Below are 18,094 nucleotides of genomic sequence, written 5' to 3' on the forward strand. Positions count from 1 at the left end.
ACAGAGGACTCTTCCATACTATGGGTACAGGGGGATCTTAAATACTATGGGTACAAGCAGGGCTGGTGTTAGACTATTTTGCACCTTAGGCAAAACCAAGTAATTGCATCCTCCCTCCCCACCCCCCCCCCCCCCCCAAAAAAACAAAAACAAAAAAAAACTTCAAAACAAATTCAATAATTCAAGCACCAGAACTCCTGCACAACACTAGTGTTGTCAACCGCTGACCTGTAGGGGCTTTGTGTGTGTGCGGCCATGAAGCAATTTCAGTACCCTATATTTTTTTTCATAAGAAATGCTTTGAAAGCCCCTACAGGTTATCAGTTTAGTGTTATGCAGGGGTTCTGATGCTAAAATTATTGGTTTAACTGCAGCGTGTGCGGTGATACATAACACGTGTAGGGCAATCACAGGCACCAAAGTGTGCATAGGGGGGATCTAAAATGTTTTATGTTGTTTAATGTTTACTGTGTCTCTATAAATGTTTAAAATTATTATTATTATAATACAGGATTTATATAGCGTCAACAATTTGCACAGAGCTTCACAATATAAAGCGAGACAATACAGCAACAATACAATTCTATACAAGAGGGTTAGGAGGGTCCTGTTCCTAAAAAATGGGGGGAACAAGGGGGACATTGGGACTTTACATGAAGTATGTGGTAGCAAGAGAGTACAAGGTGAACTGATAGGAATTTTATTAATCATTGCAGTTGGATTTACAAGAGATAAATACAATGATAAACAAAGTAATAAACAATACATGATAATAGTAATAGTGATAATAATAGTACAACATGATAATAACATGAATATCACAAAGTATCATAATAAAACTCCAAAGTTCACCACAGCAGGATTGAATAAAAGCATATGTAGCATAATGCCTGCAGGACCAAGGTCTTTGTGCACCAATTAGGGTAATGTATAGTAACGTCAGAATCTGAATGTATTCAAAAGAAGCACGGCATATGATAGCTCTACGCACGTTTCGTGGCCTTTGTACCACTCATCAGGAGCAGAGCACGTGTTCAATCTATAAAAAAGAGTAATATGATATTCAGAAGTAAGGTCCTGTTCCTGCTAGCTTACAATCTAATAGGGAGGGGCTGGTGAAACAAAAGGTAGTAACTGTGAGGGATGAACTGATAAGGGAAATAGAAGATTTGGTTATTAGCAGAAAGCAGGATAGGCTTCCCTGAAGAAATTTGTTTTCAGGGATCGTCTAAAAGTGAACAGAGTAGCGATAACTGGACAGACTGGGAAGGAAGAGAGTTCCAGAGGATGGGAGAGGCTCTGGAGAAGTCCTGGAGGTTAGCATGGGAGATCTGGGTGATTTTGGGAGACAAGATTAGTGATGTAGCTCGGGGCATAGTTGTAAATGGTTTTGTTTGGTATTGTTAGTGTTTTGAATTTTATTTGTTGGGCAATGGGAAGCCAGTGTAGAGATTGGCAGTGAACACTGAGCGGTTGGTAAGGTGGATGAGTCTGGCAACAGTATTCAGTATTCATGATAGACTGTGGAGAGGTAGGCCAATGAGGAGAGAGTTACAATAGTCAAGGTGAGAGATAACAAGAGAGTGAATAAGATGCTTAGTGGTTTCAACGGGTCAAAAGGAGCGTATTTTGGAGATTATGGAAGTGAAGTCTACAAGATTTGGACAGCGATTAGATTTGGGGCTGAAGGGACAGGGCAGAGTCCAGGATTACACCTAGCACCCTGGCATGAGGGTTGTATTATTAATCTTCTTGAAGGAGAGGGGAGGGGGCACGGGCCAGAGGTACGAGGTCAGTTCTAGAAAGATTGAGTATGAGGAAGTGGTGTGACATCCATGCTGATATGTCAGTTACAACGTGTTTGTTTTATATGTTTTTTCTTACATAACTTTTATTGCTATAACCCCCCTATGTGATAGTATATACGAAAGGCACAGGGATCCCCTCTATACTTTAACCTTTGATTATATTCATCCAAATGTGTAAAGAACTCAGGATCATCTGTAGCATGGTTGTGGATCCCCAGCAGTCCCTATATAGCACTGTCATTTTTGAGGATTGCCAGGCTGGTCCTCTTGCTGGAGATGAGGCAGTTGTGTTCAAGGAGAGAGGTTACCAGGCTCCATGAGACTCGCTCATTGAGTGCTCAGCAGTCGGCCTCTCCTTTTAAGATTGCTGCTGTTGGACGTGGGCGGATCCAGAGAGGATTGGGGGGCAGTTAACCCTTCTCTGTACTACTCACAGTCCCTGTTGTGTAGCATGAAGAAGGACAGATATTACTTTATTTCTCATTTTTATAGATCTCTCTATTGTCATGCGTGTAAACCCTGGATTATTATTTTGGGGTCCACAATGTCATATCAGATTTATAAAAGGTGTAATTAAATTCTCTTTATAGAAGGAGTACTAAAGACAATGAGAGTCGGGATATAATACCATGTTAGGTGCTGGACTTGTATTTGGTAAAAGAAAAAAAATGGAATCTGGCTGCTCACGGCCTATTTACATTGTTGTGTTAATGCACATGCGTTAAGATGCGCTGCATTAAGGCAGCTTATTAAAATGAATGCACCCTGACATGGCACAAATTGGACGCAGACCTTTTTTTTTTTAATTCAGCATTCCAATGATTGCAATATAGTGTGACATAGAAGCATTGCCTCAAAAGGAATGGCATCGCAATGCGTTTAACATGTTTTTCTGTGCGTTACTGCAACGGAGAAGTGCAAGGATTGGTTCACACTTGCATGTCTGCATTTTCATGTGCTCTCATTGAAGTCTGTGAGCCAAAAATGCACCAAAGGAAGCGCCTGCACCTTTTTTCCAGGTTGCACAGAAGGGTGTTGCATAGGTATGAATGGGCTACAGGCATACCCCACTTTTAAGTACACAATGGGGTTTATTTACTAAAGCTGGAAAGTGCAAAATCAGACTCATCTTCTGTATAGAGACCAATGAGTTTCTAACCCCAGCTTGTTCAATTAAGCTTTTGTAATAAAACCTGGAAGCTCATTGGTTTCTATGTAGAAGTGAGCCTGATTTTGCACTTTCCAGCTTTAGTAAATAAATGCCATTGCATACTTAAAAGTGGGGTATGCCTGTATATAGTCACACGTGTGAGAATGGGGAATTAAATGGGGACTGCTGCGCTTTCCTGCGGTGTTCATGCAGTAACTGATTTTACTCTCTTGTTTAGGCTGGCTGGTGAAAAAAAATGGAAGCCCCCAAAAAACTTCCTTTCACCTACGGATCACGCAGATCTAGAAAAAGAAGGCCAATGGAATCCCCTTAGAATCCCATACAGTTTACAGGACAGAGTGAGTATCTATTCACATACATACAGAACCATAATCTCATCACTTCACTGCATACAGGAGAGTCAAAGCCGTATTAAACCCAAAAGCAAACGTTTATTATTTTCCAGCTTAGTTTCCATTATTATGCTTCCTTTCTTCTATTCTCTGTTGTTTTTGAAAAGCACAAGCTCTCCAGCAGAAAGTATTACAACAATGAGACAAACCATTTAACACTGACAGGGGTGATTAAAATGATCAGCATTTATTTATTTAACCACTTAAGCCCCGGACCATTTGGCTGGCAAAAGACCAGAGCGTTTTTTGCGATATGGCACTGCGGCGCTTTAACTGACAATTGCACGGTTGTGCGACGTTGCTCCCAAACAAAATTGAGGTGCTTTTTTCCCCACAAATAGAGCTTTCTTTTGGTGGTATTTGATTACTTCTGTGGTTTTTATTTTTTGCGCTATAAACAAAAAAATAGCGACAACTTTGAAAAAAACGCATTCTTTTTTACTTTTTGTTATAATAAATATCCCCAAAAAATATATTAAAAAACTTTTTTTCTCTCAGTTTAGGCCGATACGTATTCTACTACATATTTTTGGTTTACGCAAAAGTTATAGCATTTACAAAATAGGGGATAGTTTTATGGCATTTTTATTAAAAAATTTTTTTTTACTAGTAATAGCCGCGATCAGCAATTTTTATCATGACTGCGACATTATGGCAGAAAGATCGGATATTTTTGGCGCTATTTTGGGACCATTCACATTTATACAGCGATCAGTGCGATGAAAAATGCATTGATTACTGTGTAAATGTGACTGGCAGTAAATGGGGTTAAGTGTGTCTTAGGGAGTGATTCTAACTGTGGGGGGAGGGGCTATGTGTGACATGATACTGATCACCGCGGTGATCAATGTCCTGTTACTAGGCAGAACTGGGAAATGCTTGTTTACATCAGCATTTCCCTGTTCTTCCTCTCCGTGAGACGATCACAGGTATCCCCGTGGACATTGAGTCCACTAGACCCGTGCTCACACTCATGGATGTATTCTCTGCATTAAAGTTAAAAGCCTTCCATGATTAGCTCCCCAACAGCCCAAAATAAATACTTACCTGAGCCTGCACTGTGCGTTGCTGCTCTCTCTCTCTCCTCACTGGACTTGGAGGAAGGTACCATTGGCTCAATCAAATCCAGTGAGGAGGGAGCGAGAGACAGGGCCGAGCCATGCTATGCGTGTCTATAGACACATAGAGTCCTGCCCAGAATTGAGGCTGAATGTCTGCCCCCATGGCAAGCACTTGCTATGGGGCAGACACTACAGAGGTGGAATGGATAGCAGCAGTGGGGGAACTGAAACACTCTGTGCAATACCACTGCACAGAGCAGGTAAGTATAACATGTTTATTAATTTAATAAAAGAAGAAAAAAATCATTTATTAACGCTTTGTTATTTTTTTGGGGGCTAATAATGCATATTACAGCATCAAAGAAAACTTGCCTGTCAAATTTAATATTCTGCATGGAGTTTAGCAGGCCTGTTTTTTTCTAATGAACGTGTTCTTGTTCCATACAATGTTTTGGATAGTTGTCACAGCATTGCAGTGTAGATAATGGGATATTTCCATATTAGAACCGACTAATATGCACTAACATGTGACTGGCAGTGACTTCATGTGAGCTGCAGTGTGTTGCAGAAAAATTGCATCATGTCTGCGGTGTTGTGAGCAGGGCACAAAGAAATGGCTTTCTATGTGCCCTGGCATTGATCCTTCGTTAATCTCCGCACATCAACACAGCTCAACTGAATGGGTGTGAATGAACCTTTAGAAAGAATGACATGTTTCCAAGAAATGTTTGAATATAGAATTTGGAGTGGAAAGGGTTAAAACCCATTGACCAAGGCTTGTCAGTACCTGTTGGCAAATGGTAATGCATCAAATCACACGCTATATGCATCGTGATGCATTCCCATTGACTTCTATGGGCTTCCCAACATGCTAAAGCTGGTCATAGAAGGTTCAAATCTCAGATGGTTCAGCAGGGACCAGCTGAGATTCGAACCATCAGGCTGTATGTATCCAAGTCCATCTGTGGTTGCAGGAAAGAAAATCACATCATCTATGACCAGCTTAAGATGTGAAAATAGCAGACATGTTGGGGTTGATTTACTAAAGGCAAATAAACTTTGCACTCTGCAAGTGACTTGCGTTTTTGAGTCATGTGACCATTTTCCACAGGTGCAGGCAACCCAAAACTGCTACAGAAATGTAGCAAAATCACAGTAAAAATGCATAAATGTTTTTACCGCACTTTTGCTACAGAGCAGTGTGAAAGGGGCCTAAAAACAAACCATTCACTTTAAAAAAATGTTTTTTTTTTCATTTTGGATAGAGTAAGGGAGGGTTGCAACCTCTGTAAGGTTTATTATTTCCATCTTTGTCCCATTGGGGAGATATACCCTCACGTCCTGTCCTATAGCCAAACAGGAAGTGAGAGGAAATCCCTGCAAATTAAGGGAATCCCTTGGGGATCCCCAGAACTAGTGTCCCCATTGGAAGAGTTTCCCTCTATTACTTTTTGGGGGGTAACCCAGAATGTGGGATTTTCTTTTATTTTCACTTTAATGATAAAGGTAAACAGGACAAATAGAGAGGATGAATCTCCATAATGGTGGCACATACAGCAATAACAACTGTCCGATGTTCTCTAGTCACATTCTTTCCCTGACACACTGGGCGGGTAAACTGACAGGGGGACCCAGAAGTGATATTTTACACATCGCCTGTGGGTCAGCAACAAGAAGAGGAGGAGAGCGGATGTGTTTCCTCCCCCCTACCCAGTGGCACCCGCAATACTGATCCCGCAGATGAGCAAGCGGAGTACAAAGACGCATGACAATTGCAGCCCATGTATTTCAATAGAAGCCATTCAAATCTTTGCAACAAAGTTGCAGTGACTTCAAAAAGGATCCTGCACTACTTTGAAGCAAATTTAATGTGAATCGAGTGCCATAGACTGCAATGTAAATTCTCAAAAGTTGCATCTTAATGTTATCAATGTGACAGGCAGTGTTCAAAGCAGGGGGTCTGGTGCGTCCCTGTACACTGATTTAGGTGCCAATTAGGTCCGAAATTCTGCCTGAATTTGCATGTGAAACTGAGCCAAAGATGCACAGGATCCTTTTCCAGTGTGGACCACGGCCGCCCCGGAGCTGTGTGAACCGGGTCCATTGAGAAAGAGGGAAACCTGTATCCAATTCGCATCATTGTAAACTCAGTATTAAAGCTAAAGTTGCATCCAAGATGCACCCATCCAAAGGTGCAATGGGAATCGCACAACTTTGGAGTTGTACAAGTGTGAATGGAGCTTAAAATCCCCACTGTCAGGTATGGACCTGGCAGCAAAAGGGTTAAGGGCTCATTCACACAAGTGGTGGTGGTGAAGGGGCAGTAAAACTCTGTGGTTTAGTTGCACTTTTACTGGTTCCCAAAGGTGGACAGGGGTCCACCCATGCTGTGGCTGCAATGCTTTGCGGTTGCAGTTGGGCAACATTCACAGTGAGGCGTTTTAGTGCTAAAAATAGTGCTTGCAAAGTGGCTCTCCTGTCACTCCAGTGTGAAGGCCTGAGTGCTATCACACTGGGTGGTGTGCTTGCAGGACAGGAAAAAAAGTGAATACATTGCTCCCAAAGCACCCCTGCCATTGAAATCAATGGCTAGCACTTCTAACGTTTTTTGGTCGCTAGTGGGGGTTGAGAGCGCTTCACTAGCAGACGAAAAGCACTGCTTTACCGCTAAAGCGCCCCCCCACTTCAGTGTGAAAGTGTCCTTATACCCACTATCACTTTTGGTGGGTGTAATGGCTGCTGAACACAGCCCATTCAAGTGAAGCGGCTACAACCACATGCAATGAAAATGGTTGCAGCACGCTACTGCGGGATTCAAGCAGCTGGTGAGGAGACAATACAATGCCTACCCAGCACCTGACAAATGCTGCCTGCAAAGCAATCTGAATGTGGATTGCTCTTCAGAGACCAAAGCTAGTATGAAGGAGCCCTGGTGTAAAAGGCCGACAGGACAATGCACCTAAACAATACAAAATAAACACACATAGATATGAATGGTCCCTCCAGGGGTAAGATAATGAGGTCTAGGTGTAGCTGAGAATGTTTCTTGACTTTTAAATCAGTTACTGTATTTTACAATGAGATTTATATGAGGCGTTTTTATTAAAAGTAAATAACTCCATATGCTTTCCAGACAGGCAGTGGGCGAGGTAATGGTTAATGCAGGGCTTATACATAGTAGAGAGGTGAGGACTGCTTTACTCCATTGCTGTGAATTGTCCTCCCCTCAGCTCTCCTCACACCCAGCCCTCCCAGCACGTGCACCATGCGTGCCTCGCGCGGCCCCAACCAAACTGAGGAGGAGAAGGGCGGGAAAACAACATCCCAGCCGTCACTGGTACACCCGCCCCCTCCCTCCCTCTACACATTCCCACGCCCACTCCAAAACACGCCGCCCTCTTCCGTGTCCACAATCAAACTGCGTGCACGAAGCTGGCTGCAGTTCCAACGAGGCGGCCGCTGGGAGCGCTGTGGTTAGCGGCTGACGCTGGTGACATCGGCGCGCATGCGCCCTGGCCACCTCCCCCCTCTGGGCTTTTTCCTCGTTGTGATCCTGCCCTGGCTGCCTGTCCGGGCGCACAGACCCAGGCGGACATGAGGCGGCTCCGGTGCCAGTAATGCGGGTGTGGGCAGGCTGGGCCGGCGCTGGGGAGCCGAGCCTCAGGAGAGTAACCGCTGCGTGTGTTCGCTGTCCTGTAGATGGTGTACGAAGAAGTGGACGAGGAGCTGACGACTAGTATGAAGGAGATGATCGGAGGCTGCTGCGTGTGCTCGGACGAGAGGGGCTGGGCCGAAAACCCGCTGGTCTACTGCGACGGGCATGGCTGCAATGTGGCGGTGCATCAAGGTAACCCTCGGGGGGGAGGAGCGGAGGAGGAGGGGGCGGGGCCGGGCTGGACGGAGGGGGCGGGGCTGGCATGCTGGGAGTACACTGGGCAGTGGAAGGTCAGCTGGTCACCATGGAGACACCCCCCCCCCCATACACCTGGGAGGGGGGCTGAGATAGCAACACATATGCCTGAGGGGGGAGGGGACTGTGTATGCTCGGTCAGTGCGATTGTACATGTTTATACTGCGATTTGGAGCATCTTCTGCCTTTCATGCTGTGTATACAGACAGCGCCGGGCCTCATTCGCATCACTGCTACCCTCTAAAGTGCGCAGCAGCCTGTTGGCTGGAATGGTACGCCCGGCGTGTGCCGAATAAGTTCCCTTTTCAAGGTGGTAATCCTCGCGCTTTCTTTTAGGGCCCATTCACACCCCGTGCCGTGCTTTATTTCTGCATCTAAAACACATGGAAAGTAGGTTCTATGGGTTCCAATGGCGTAGTGCAGTCCACTTCTATTCCGTCCACAACAACAACAAAAAAAAAACATTTTTTCCCCGCACAGAACTTTACTGGAATGTGGTAAAAAGCTCAACTACTTCAATACCGGGCCTATTCTGACACTTCTCCCTAGGTAATAAAATGGCGGTCATTGCAAATTTTTATCTCGCACGGTATTTGCGCAATAATTTTTCAAACACCTATTTTTTGGGGAAAAAAAAAGTTTCATGAATAACAAAAACGATAGTTAGACCAAATTTTTAATTTTTTTTATAATGTGAAAGATGTTACGCAGAGTAAATAGATACCTAACAACATGTCGCGCTTTAAAATTGCGCACACTCAGGGAACAACGCCAAACTTCATTACTTAACCACTTCCCTACCCACCCATAGTAATATGATGCCCGCAGATGGGATCTCCCATCCTGGGAGGGCGTTATGTGACGTCCTCCCATTCCTGGCCATCTAGGGGGCGCACGCTCCGCCAGCGTCGTTCAGGACCCGGTGCGCGTACCCGGCGGCCACGATGTCCGCCGGGCACCCGCGATTGCCCGGGAACACAGCAGGACTGTGAATCTGTGTATGTAAACACACAGATCCACGTCCTGTCAGAGGAGAGGAGACCGATGGTGTGTTCCCAGTACAGAGGAACACCGATCGGTCTCCTCTCCTTGTGAGTCCCCTCCCCCCCACAGTTATATGCTCCCTATGGGAGTGATTCTCAACCCCTGCAGTGCCCCCTGGTGTTAACATCTTCCTTGCCAGTCACATTTACACAGTAATCAGTGCAATTTTATAGCACCGATCGCTATGTGAATGGTCCCAAAAATGTGTCAAAAGTGTCTGATATGTCCGTCACAATGTCAGTCACGAAAAAAAATCGCAGATCGCCACCATTACTGGTAAAAATAAATAAAAATTCCATGAATCTATCCCCTATTTTATAGACTCTATAACTTTTGCGCAAACCAATCAATATACGCTTATTGCGATAATTTTTTTTTTTTTACCCAAAATATGTAGAATACGTATCTGCCTAAACTTTTTTTTTATTTTTTGGGATATTTATTATAGCAAAAAGTAAAAAATATTAGTTTTTTTCAAAATTGTCATTCTTTTGTTTATAGCGCAAAAAATAAAAACTGCAAAGGTGATCAAATACCATCAAAAGAAAGCTATTTGTGGGAAAAAAATGATGTAAATTTTCTTTGGGTGCAACATCGCACGACCGCTCAATTGTCAGTTAAAGCGACGCAGTGCCGAATAGCAAAACGTGCTCTGGTAAGGAAGGGGGTAAAATTGTCCGGGGCTGAAATGGTTAAGAATCTCCATAGGTGACACTTTAAAAAGTTTACAGGTTACCAGTTTAGAGTTAGAGAAGGTCTAGTGCTAGATTTGTTACACACGCGGCGATACCTCACATGTGTGGTTTGAACGGCGTTTACATATGTGGGCGGGACTTGCGTGTGCGTTCACTTCTGAACACAAGCTACCGGGGGCAGGGCCGTTTAAATTTAAAAATTTTTTTTTGTCCCTTTTATTCCTATTACAAGGAATGTAAACATCCCTTGTAATAGGAATCTATTGTGACAGATCCTCATTATGGAGAGATGCGGGGTCAGCAAGACCCAACATCTCTCCTCCAGGCTGGAAAGCATGAGATTGGTGAATTTTTTTTCCTCAATCTCATGCTCACAGCCGCGATCACAACTTTGTTTACATCCGGGAACCCGGGCAATACAGTCCTAGAGATGACCATCCGGCATCGTCCAATTCTTCTTTCTCCGGGCCCCCGATGGCACAGGAGAGCCTGCAGAAGCACCAGATGGAGGGGGCGGCGTCGGCTATAAGAACGATCAGGCGGTGGAACTGCCACTATGATCATTCTTATCGTGCACAGAATCACCGGATGGAAAGAATGATATTTGAATGATGCCTGTAGCTGCAGGCATCATTCGGATATCCTTGCACAAAGTCAAGGATGTCATTTAACATGTGCGGTATTGAAGTGAGGGCCAGTCTGCATACATCCTCTTCTTCTTTTTTTTTTTTTTTTTTGTAGAAAATGCGACTAAACTGTACTGGAAAATTAAAGAAAATGCATCTAAACGCACTGAAAATTAGGAGGGGGGGGGGGGTTTAAATGCACTAAAATGCATCAAAACAACATGAAAAATGCGCATGCACAAAATCATCTGGAACACATCCGGACTGCGTTTCTATAGTGTGAACTGGCTCAAAAAATGCATCAAAAAACGCACCGGTCCCCGGTACAGTGAAAAGGAAAAAAAATGTGGCAAAATGAAAATTCCAGTATAGAAAATTCAGGATGCACGTGACTGAAACTGAAATTTACGTTTTTTTTTTTTGTTTTGTTTTTAACCCCTTTGTGCTTGCTCCCCCCGGCCCTTTAGGCCGGGTTCACACCGCTGCGATGCAGGAACGCCGCAAATCCGCAGCGTTTTCCCGCATCGCATTACTCCCGCCGGCAGTTCACACTGCCCTATGCGAACGGCTGGGAGTGTCAATGAAATGTTAATGACACCCCCAGATCCGTCCGCATATCGCAGTGTGATCTGCCGACTCGCACAGGAATCGGATCGCATGGTGCGAACACCCATGCGATCCGATTCTGTTGCGGACCAAAAAAAGGGTCCCGTGCGAGTTTGCTGCGGGAGCGATGCGAATTCAGCCATACTATCTGTATGGCTGAACTCGCATCGCTACGGAGATCGGATGTGATTAGCACTGCAGTGCGGTGCGAATCACATCCGGATCTCCCCCCGCAGCAGTGTGAACCCGGCCTAAGGCTGCATTCACACCTGAGCGTAGCTTTTTCAAGCGTTTTTTTTCGGCGTTTTTTACCGCGATTTGCAGCGTTTTTTACCGGGATTCGTGGCGTTTTTTGCTGCGTTTTGTCGCGAATTTGTGTAGGGCAAAAGGTCACCAATGTTAAGCATTGAGCAGATACAGCGTCAAAACGCCCATAGAAACGCTTGTTGTCGCGCTAAACGCTCGAATCGAGCGTTTCCATTAGTTTCTATGGGAATGAAAACACCCAAATCAGCCCGATTCGCGCGACAAAAAAGGGTCCGGAACTTGTTTGAGCTTCAGGCGTAGGGCTTCAGGCGACATGGAGTGGAGATGTGAACTATCTCCATTGAGAATAATGTATTTTTTCCCCTCCAGCGTTTTGTAGCTTCAGGCGTAGGGCTACAAAACGCTCAGGTGTGAATGGGGTCTTAGGGGTTCAGAACGGCAGAAGGCTTGTGAGCTCCATGACTGGCTGTCATGGCGGCATGATGGGGAAAACACCCAATGGCTCTATTGGTGCTATTTGCAAGTAAATATGTGTCTGCTCAGCGCTAGAGCTGCACGAGATTCTGGCTAAAATGAGAATCACATTTTTTTGCTTAGTAGATAGATCACGATTCTCACGGCGTAACATCATCTTTCACATTAAAGCAAAAAAAAAAAAAAAATGGGCTAACTTTACTGTTTTTTTTTTTGTTTTGTTTTTTTTCATTGAAGTGTGTTTTTTCTTAAATTGCGTTTGAATGACCGCTGGGCAAATACAGCATGACATAAAATATTGCAGCAATTGCCATTTTATTCCCTAGGGTCTCAGATAGAATATACAGTATATAATGTTTGGGGGTTCCAAGTAATTTTTTAGCAAAAAATGTTGATTTTTAACTTAAACTTGTGTCAGAAAAAAAGATTTGGACTTTAAGGCTCCATGCACACTGAAGCTCAAAAAAGCTATTTCTGGACGCCAGATTGCTGGCAGAAAACGCTGGTTGAAAAACCTGCTTTTAACAGCGTTTTATACTAGCGTTAATGAGCGTTAATGAGCGTTTTACAGCGTTAGCGTTAATGGGCGTTTTTTATAAAAATACACAGAGGACACTCCAAAAATCCCACAATGCATTGAAAAATAGAATGCCGAACACTAATGAACGAGCGTTAATGAGCGTTTGTCGTTTTTTGCCGCTGAAAAACGGCACTTTGAACGCGAATTTCTGGCGTTCAGAAAAAAGCCCATAAACTCCACTGCTCATTAAAGCTGAAAAACGTCCATGTGTGCATGGACACATAGGCTAACATAGAGTGGAGTTTATGGGCTTTTACAAAAAACGCCCAAACGCCAATAAACTGCAGTTTACCAGCTTCAGTGTGCATGGAGCCTAAGGGCTCGCTCAGTGCGGATTGACGGAGCGATCCCCGCTGAGCAGGAAGATGACAGGTCTGTCTCTCTGCACACTGCGCAGGGAGGGACCTGTCAGAGCGCCACTCTCCCCTATGGGAGATCGGGTGACGACGGACCGCAGAGTCCGTCGTCACCCGTTCCGATGACGGATGGAAAAGTAGGTTTTTCCTCCGTCACACTTTTTGGGATCGGATACGTCACCGCTGACATGCGACGCTCCATAGAGGTCTATGGAGCATCCGTTCAGGTCCGCCTAAAAATGACAGGTGGACCTGAACGGATCGGTCGTGAGAAAGAGTCCTAAGTGGTTAAACTTCCTGCATTTACACATTGCTAAAAACTTGGCAGACTGCCCCATTATTTTCTTTACACACAGAGTGTATCCCTTTGATCTAAGAAGGAAGAGTTGGTTACAATGTTTCACGTTAAAAACTTGGCAGACTGCCCAGATGTTTTCTTTTGACAGCTGAGTGAGCAGATAAGTCTCTCCACTTGTTATATGAAAGAATATAGAGATCGTCAGAGGGGTTGAATCGAGATCACAATTTAATGATTAATTGTGCAGCTCTACTCAGCGCCAAGGCCCGGCTGCCAAGAGGCTGAATATAAAAAATCTATAATCTCTTTAATATAATGAATTTAAATGAATATGAAGTGATTTGTCGGCCACTATCAGCACCTTTAGCGCAAGAAAAATGCATCCCTTTAAATTCTATGTATGTCTTCACACTGGTCTGTTGCGCTTCCGCTGTGGTGTTAAAAAATCTTGCTTTTGCCGCATTTTTGGTCAGTTAAAAAAAAAAACGCACATCCATTGAAAACGCAGCAAGAACACATGACCATCATACTATAAGCACTGTAAAGCCAATGCAAAATCGCATGTGTTTTAGGCGCCGTTTTCTGCACTGCAGATAACCCTATTTTTGGCCGAAATTTCGGTGCATCACTAAGAAAAAACCCCCAATCTGGTATGCTTCCAGGCACACGTCGAAAACACACCGGAATGCATTAAAAACGCACATGCAGAAACACATCTGGAACAGATCTGTAAGATTTTGTGGCGTGAATGGGCACTTAGCCCCCATTCACATTGACTGTGGCGTTGCAATAGTGTGACTTTGAAAACATCTGTGCAGCTTCATGCACATGTGTCTATTTAAGTCGCACCCATGTATTGCTTTTTTAAATCGATGCAGCACCACAAAGTATCGGTTGTGATATCGGGAGCATTTTCACAAGTACAATTACTTGTGTAAATGCTCTGTATTGGGACCGGATTGTATCCGTGTACCCCCCCAGTATATACATTATGTTGGTCCAAGCTGGACCAATGAAACTATGTGTAAAATATCCAGACTTGGAATTTTTGTTTTTTAAAAAGATCCTAAATTGAAAGTTCGGAAGACACCCTATGGTAGTCTCTATGGTGGAGTCAGCAGGGCCACCCATAGCTTGAAGTCTGGTTTATTTAAAGGAATTGCTCACAATTTGAGCTGTGTATGGTCCGCTTTAGGTGGAATTCCCCCATCTGTTGTAGCAAATTGCATTAGCACGACAGAACAGTCGGACGCATTGTTTTTCCAGCACAACACCCTCTGGTGGCCGATAAGGGGAGGGACGTACCCGTATGGGCCATTTCTTGACAGAACACCGGACCTTGGACATGCCTGGGTTAAGGTGTTGATTATGTCATTGACAGAAAAAGGCTCTGCAGCATGCGGACGCACTTAAAGTGGTGTTGCACAGAAGAAAAAAAAAAAATTAAAATTCCTAAAAAAAAAAAAATTTAATAAAAGAAATTGGGGATTTTTTTTTTTTTTTAACTTGCCTCTAAATGCCTGTTGCTAGGGGGTCCCTCGTAGTCTGCCTCCTTCAGTGCCTGAGCTGGTGACATCACTTCCCCTCGGCGCAGGAAGGGCTCAGCTCTGCCCCCTCCCTCCTGTCAGTCATCTGGGACACGTGACAGGTCCCAGATGACTGCGCGGCCCATCACGGTGTGCGCGCCACTCACGCATGCGCAGGGGTGCCCGGCTTTGAAGCCACAGCCGAGTGCCCACAGTTGCGATTCTGGCGCCGCCAAGCGGAGCCTTGAAACCCCCCCCTATTGCTGGACCCTGGGACAGGTAAGTGTCCGATTATTAAGTCAGCAGCTGCAGTATTTGTAGCTGCTGACTTCATTTTTTTTATTTTCAAATGGAAACTCCTCTTTAACGTGTTTTGGTAACGCACTTCTATACAGTCGTGGCCAAAAACATTGGCACCCTTTCATTTCTGTCAGATAATGCACCACTTCACCCAGGCAATTGTTACAATTACAAATGTTTAGGCATTCTCATGTTTTGTTTTCTATGTATTGGTATAACACAAAAAAGCCAAATCCGACACATTTCACATAACTCCAAAAATGGACTGGACAAAATGATTGGCCCCCTCTTAAAGCGGTTCTTCACTCTAAAGGGGAAGTTCCGCTAATCTGATCCCTCCCCCCTCCGGTGCCACAATCGGCACCTTTCAGGGGGGAGGGGGATGCAGTTACCTGGATAATCCAGGTATCTGCACCCACTTCTGGGCAGACCGCCGCAGACGCCGCCCCCCCCCCCCCCCCCCCCGTTGTGTTCTGGGAAACACACAGTTCCCATGACACAGCGGGGGACCAGAAGAGACGCGCAGCGCGACTTGCGCATGCGCAGTAGGGAACAGGGCAGTGAAGCCGCAATGCTTCATTTCCCGATTCCCTGAAAGGAGGGCGGCGGGGGCAGCAGATTGCTCGTCATCTGCCACCGATATTGCTGGACCCTGGGACAGGTAAGTGTGATTTTATTAAGTCAGCAGCTGCAATATTAGTAGATGCTGGCTTTTAATATTTTTTTTTTTTTTAGGTGCAGAACCACTTTAACATTTTAAGAAATAATTGCATTCCAAGCATGTGATACTCCTGTAATTTTGTAATTAAAAACTTCCAGACCACCCACTGTATATATACATCGTTACTTTGACGTTATATACTGTTATGGCAGCAGCTCGCTGCCATAACCCTGTTTTTTTTTTTTTTTTTTTTAATGCAGTGGGAGATTCGGCATCCAATTAAAAGTGATCCCAGCAGTGGATCCACCACGGGATCACTTTTATAGGCAGCGGGAAAGGTGTCCCCCCCCTCCTTTTACCTTCCAATGACTCCCGGTCGTTTCCCCGCTTACTGGAGCCGTCAGTAAATGGAGGAAACGATCTGATCCCCCTGGAGCAGGAAGTCAGGTGAGAGCAAGATGGGCCCCCACTTGACTCTATGCCCTTGGAGGACTGTAGGAATATCTGATGTCACTTCTGCCTAACGGCTTTAATATTGCAACAGCTGCCATTTTATTCTCTAGGATCTCTGTAAAGAAATATATATAATGTTTGAGGGTTCTAAGTAATTTTATAGCAAAAAATACAGATTTAAACTTGTAAACAAGTGTTAGAAAAAGACACTGACAATAAAGAAATCGCACTAGCAACCAGGCAGCTATTGCCAGCAATGGGACCGTCCCAATCGGTGTGATGCTGCACCGATTAACAAAAGTAGTTTCTGTACTACTTTTGCCGACTTCAGAGTAAGATTTAAATAGACATTTGTGCAGAAACCCTCACAGATGTCTCTGATATCGCCCCCGAACTCGGGACTGATATGAAATTGTGTGATTTCAGCTACGCTTGCAGGATTACATTCACTCTGTCCGTGTGAACCTGGGCTTAAAATGGTGAAAAATGGACTCTACCTTTCTGTTGTCTCTGTGTGCAATGCTGAGCATGGAGAAGAACAGCATATAATTGTGGATTTGAGAATATAAAAATTGTGGACAATCTCAAGGTTACAAGTCCATCTCCAGAGATCTTAATGTTCTTGGGTCCACAGTGTGCAACATTGTCAGGAAGTTTACAGCCCATGGCACTGTACTTTATCTCCCTGGATGTGGACGGAAGAGAGAAAATGATCAAAGATTGCAACAAAGGATTGCTCAAATGGTGAACCTCAATCAACTTCCTGAGAAATTCAAACTGACCTTCATGCACAGGGTACAACACTGTCAGCTCGCACTATACATCTCCATCTGAATGGAAAGGGACGCTATGGTAGGAGACCCAGGAGGACCCAACTGCTGACACACAAATCTAAAAAAAACTAGATTGACTAATCGACATAATCCATTATAAAAATTGTTGTCAACTATTTTCATGATCGATTAGTTGGCCTGCATACAGAATGCATTATTTGTTTACATATATAGTTAGGTTGAAAAAATACACAAGTACATCTAATTCAATCAATGTCAAAAAATACAGTGCAGCACACGTACTCCTCAGTACATGTTCATACATGTCAGTACCCGAGAACATTAGATTGTGTGAGGAGCAATACCTCAATGTACATGCAGTTCTGGGCAGAAGAAGGAAGTGAAATCTTTTTTCATCTTGCTTTAGGGGTACTCTATACTATATTTTGTTTGCTATAGGGGCACTCTAAAGGCTGGAGGAGCCAGAAGCATAGTTGGGGGGGGGGGGGGGGGGGGGTCCCTGAAGTGGAGAATTAGGGCTGCTCTGTGCAAAACCCTCCATCCTCCATAAGCTTCATGTCTGACTGCAGTCTTGCCCAGTACCTTTTGTAGCCTTGCCAGTCTCTTTTTCAGCCGCTGATTATTTAAAATTGGTGCCAATCTCCGCTGACTGTGAGCAGAAATGAGCGAGCGCTGCCAACATACAGAAAGACGAGTGTACTCGTCTCTTCTCGCAGTCCCACCCATTTTCACTGACTGTGAGCAGAAATGAGCGAGCGCCGCCAACATACAGAAAGACGAGTGTACTCGTCTCTTCTCGCAGTCCCACCCATCTCCACTGATTGTGAGCGGAGATGAGCGAGCACCAGCAACATTGTTCATTCAGGGGGACGCACCCGCACAGATGCCAATATGGGAGCAGTGACATGAATGGGGTTGCCTTCATGTGGATGCATGGAAAACAAGTGTACATCCCATGCCTGCAAACACAGCCCTTTACACTGATTTATGCTTAAAGCGGAGCTCCACCCGATTTATACAAAATAGCTCCCTAATTTTATTTTTCTCTGTTATATATAATGCAGACATTTAA

At 44.5% G+C, this 18,094-nt stretch overlaps 1 protein-coding gene across 7 annotated transcripts in view; it reads left to right on the forward strand.

Moving 5' to 3' along the window:
• The first annotated feature begins 7,920 nt into the window (after positions 1 to 7,920).
• Positions 7,921 to 18,094, forward strand: part of MLLT10 (MLLT10 histone lysine methyltransferase DOT1L cofactor) — a 307,092-nt gene continuing 296,918 nt past the window's right edge. For 2 of the 7 annotated variants that reach the window (XM_077490946.1, XM_077490947.1), the window contains exon 1: positions 7,924 to 8,279. In XM_077490946.1, coding sequence (XP_077347072.1) covers positions 8,132 to 8,279 — 148 coding nt within the window. In that variant the 5' untranslated portion in view covers positions 7,924 to 8,131. Of the gene's footprint in view, positions 8,280 to 18,094 lie in introns of all 7 variants that reach the window. The other 5 variants (XM_077490948.1, XM_077490951.1, XM_077490949.1 and 2 more) reach the window with 4 other exon arrangements.

The sequence above is a fragment of the Lithobates pipiens genome, unplaced genomic scaffold (genome assembly GCF_037356315.1).
Source record: "Lithobates pipiens isolate NorthernLeopardFrog02 unplaced genomic scaffold, aLitPip1_a1.2 Scaffold_19, whole genome shotgun sequence".
Taxonomy (NCBI): Eukaryota; Metazoa; Chordata; class Amphibia; order Anura; family Ranidae; genus Lithobates; species Lithobates pipiens.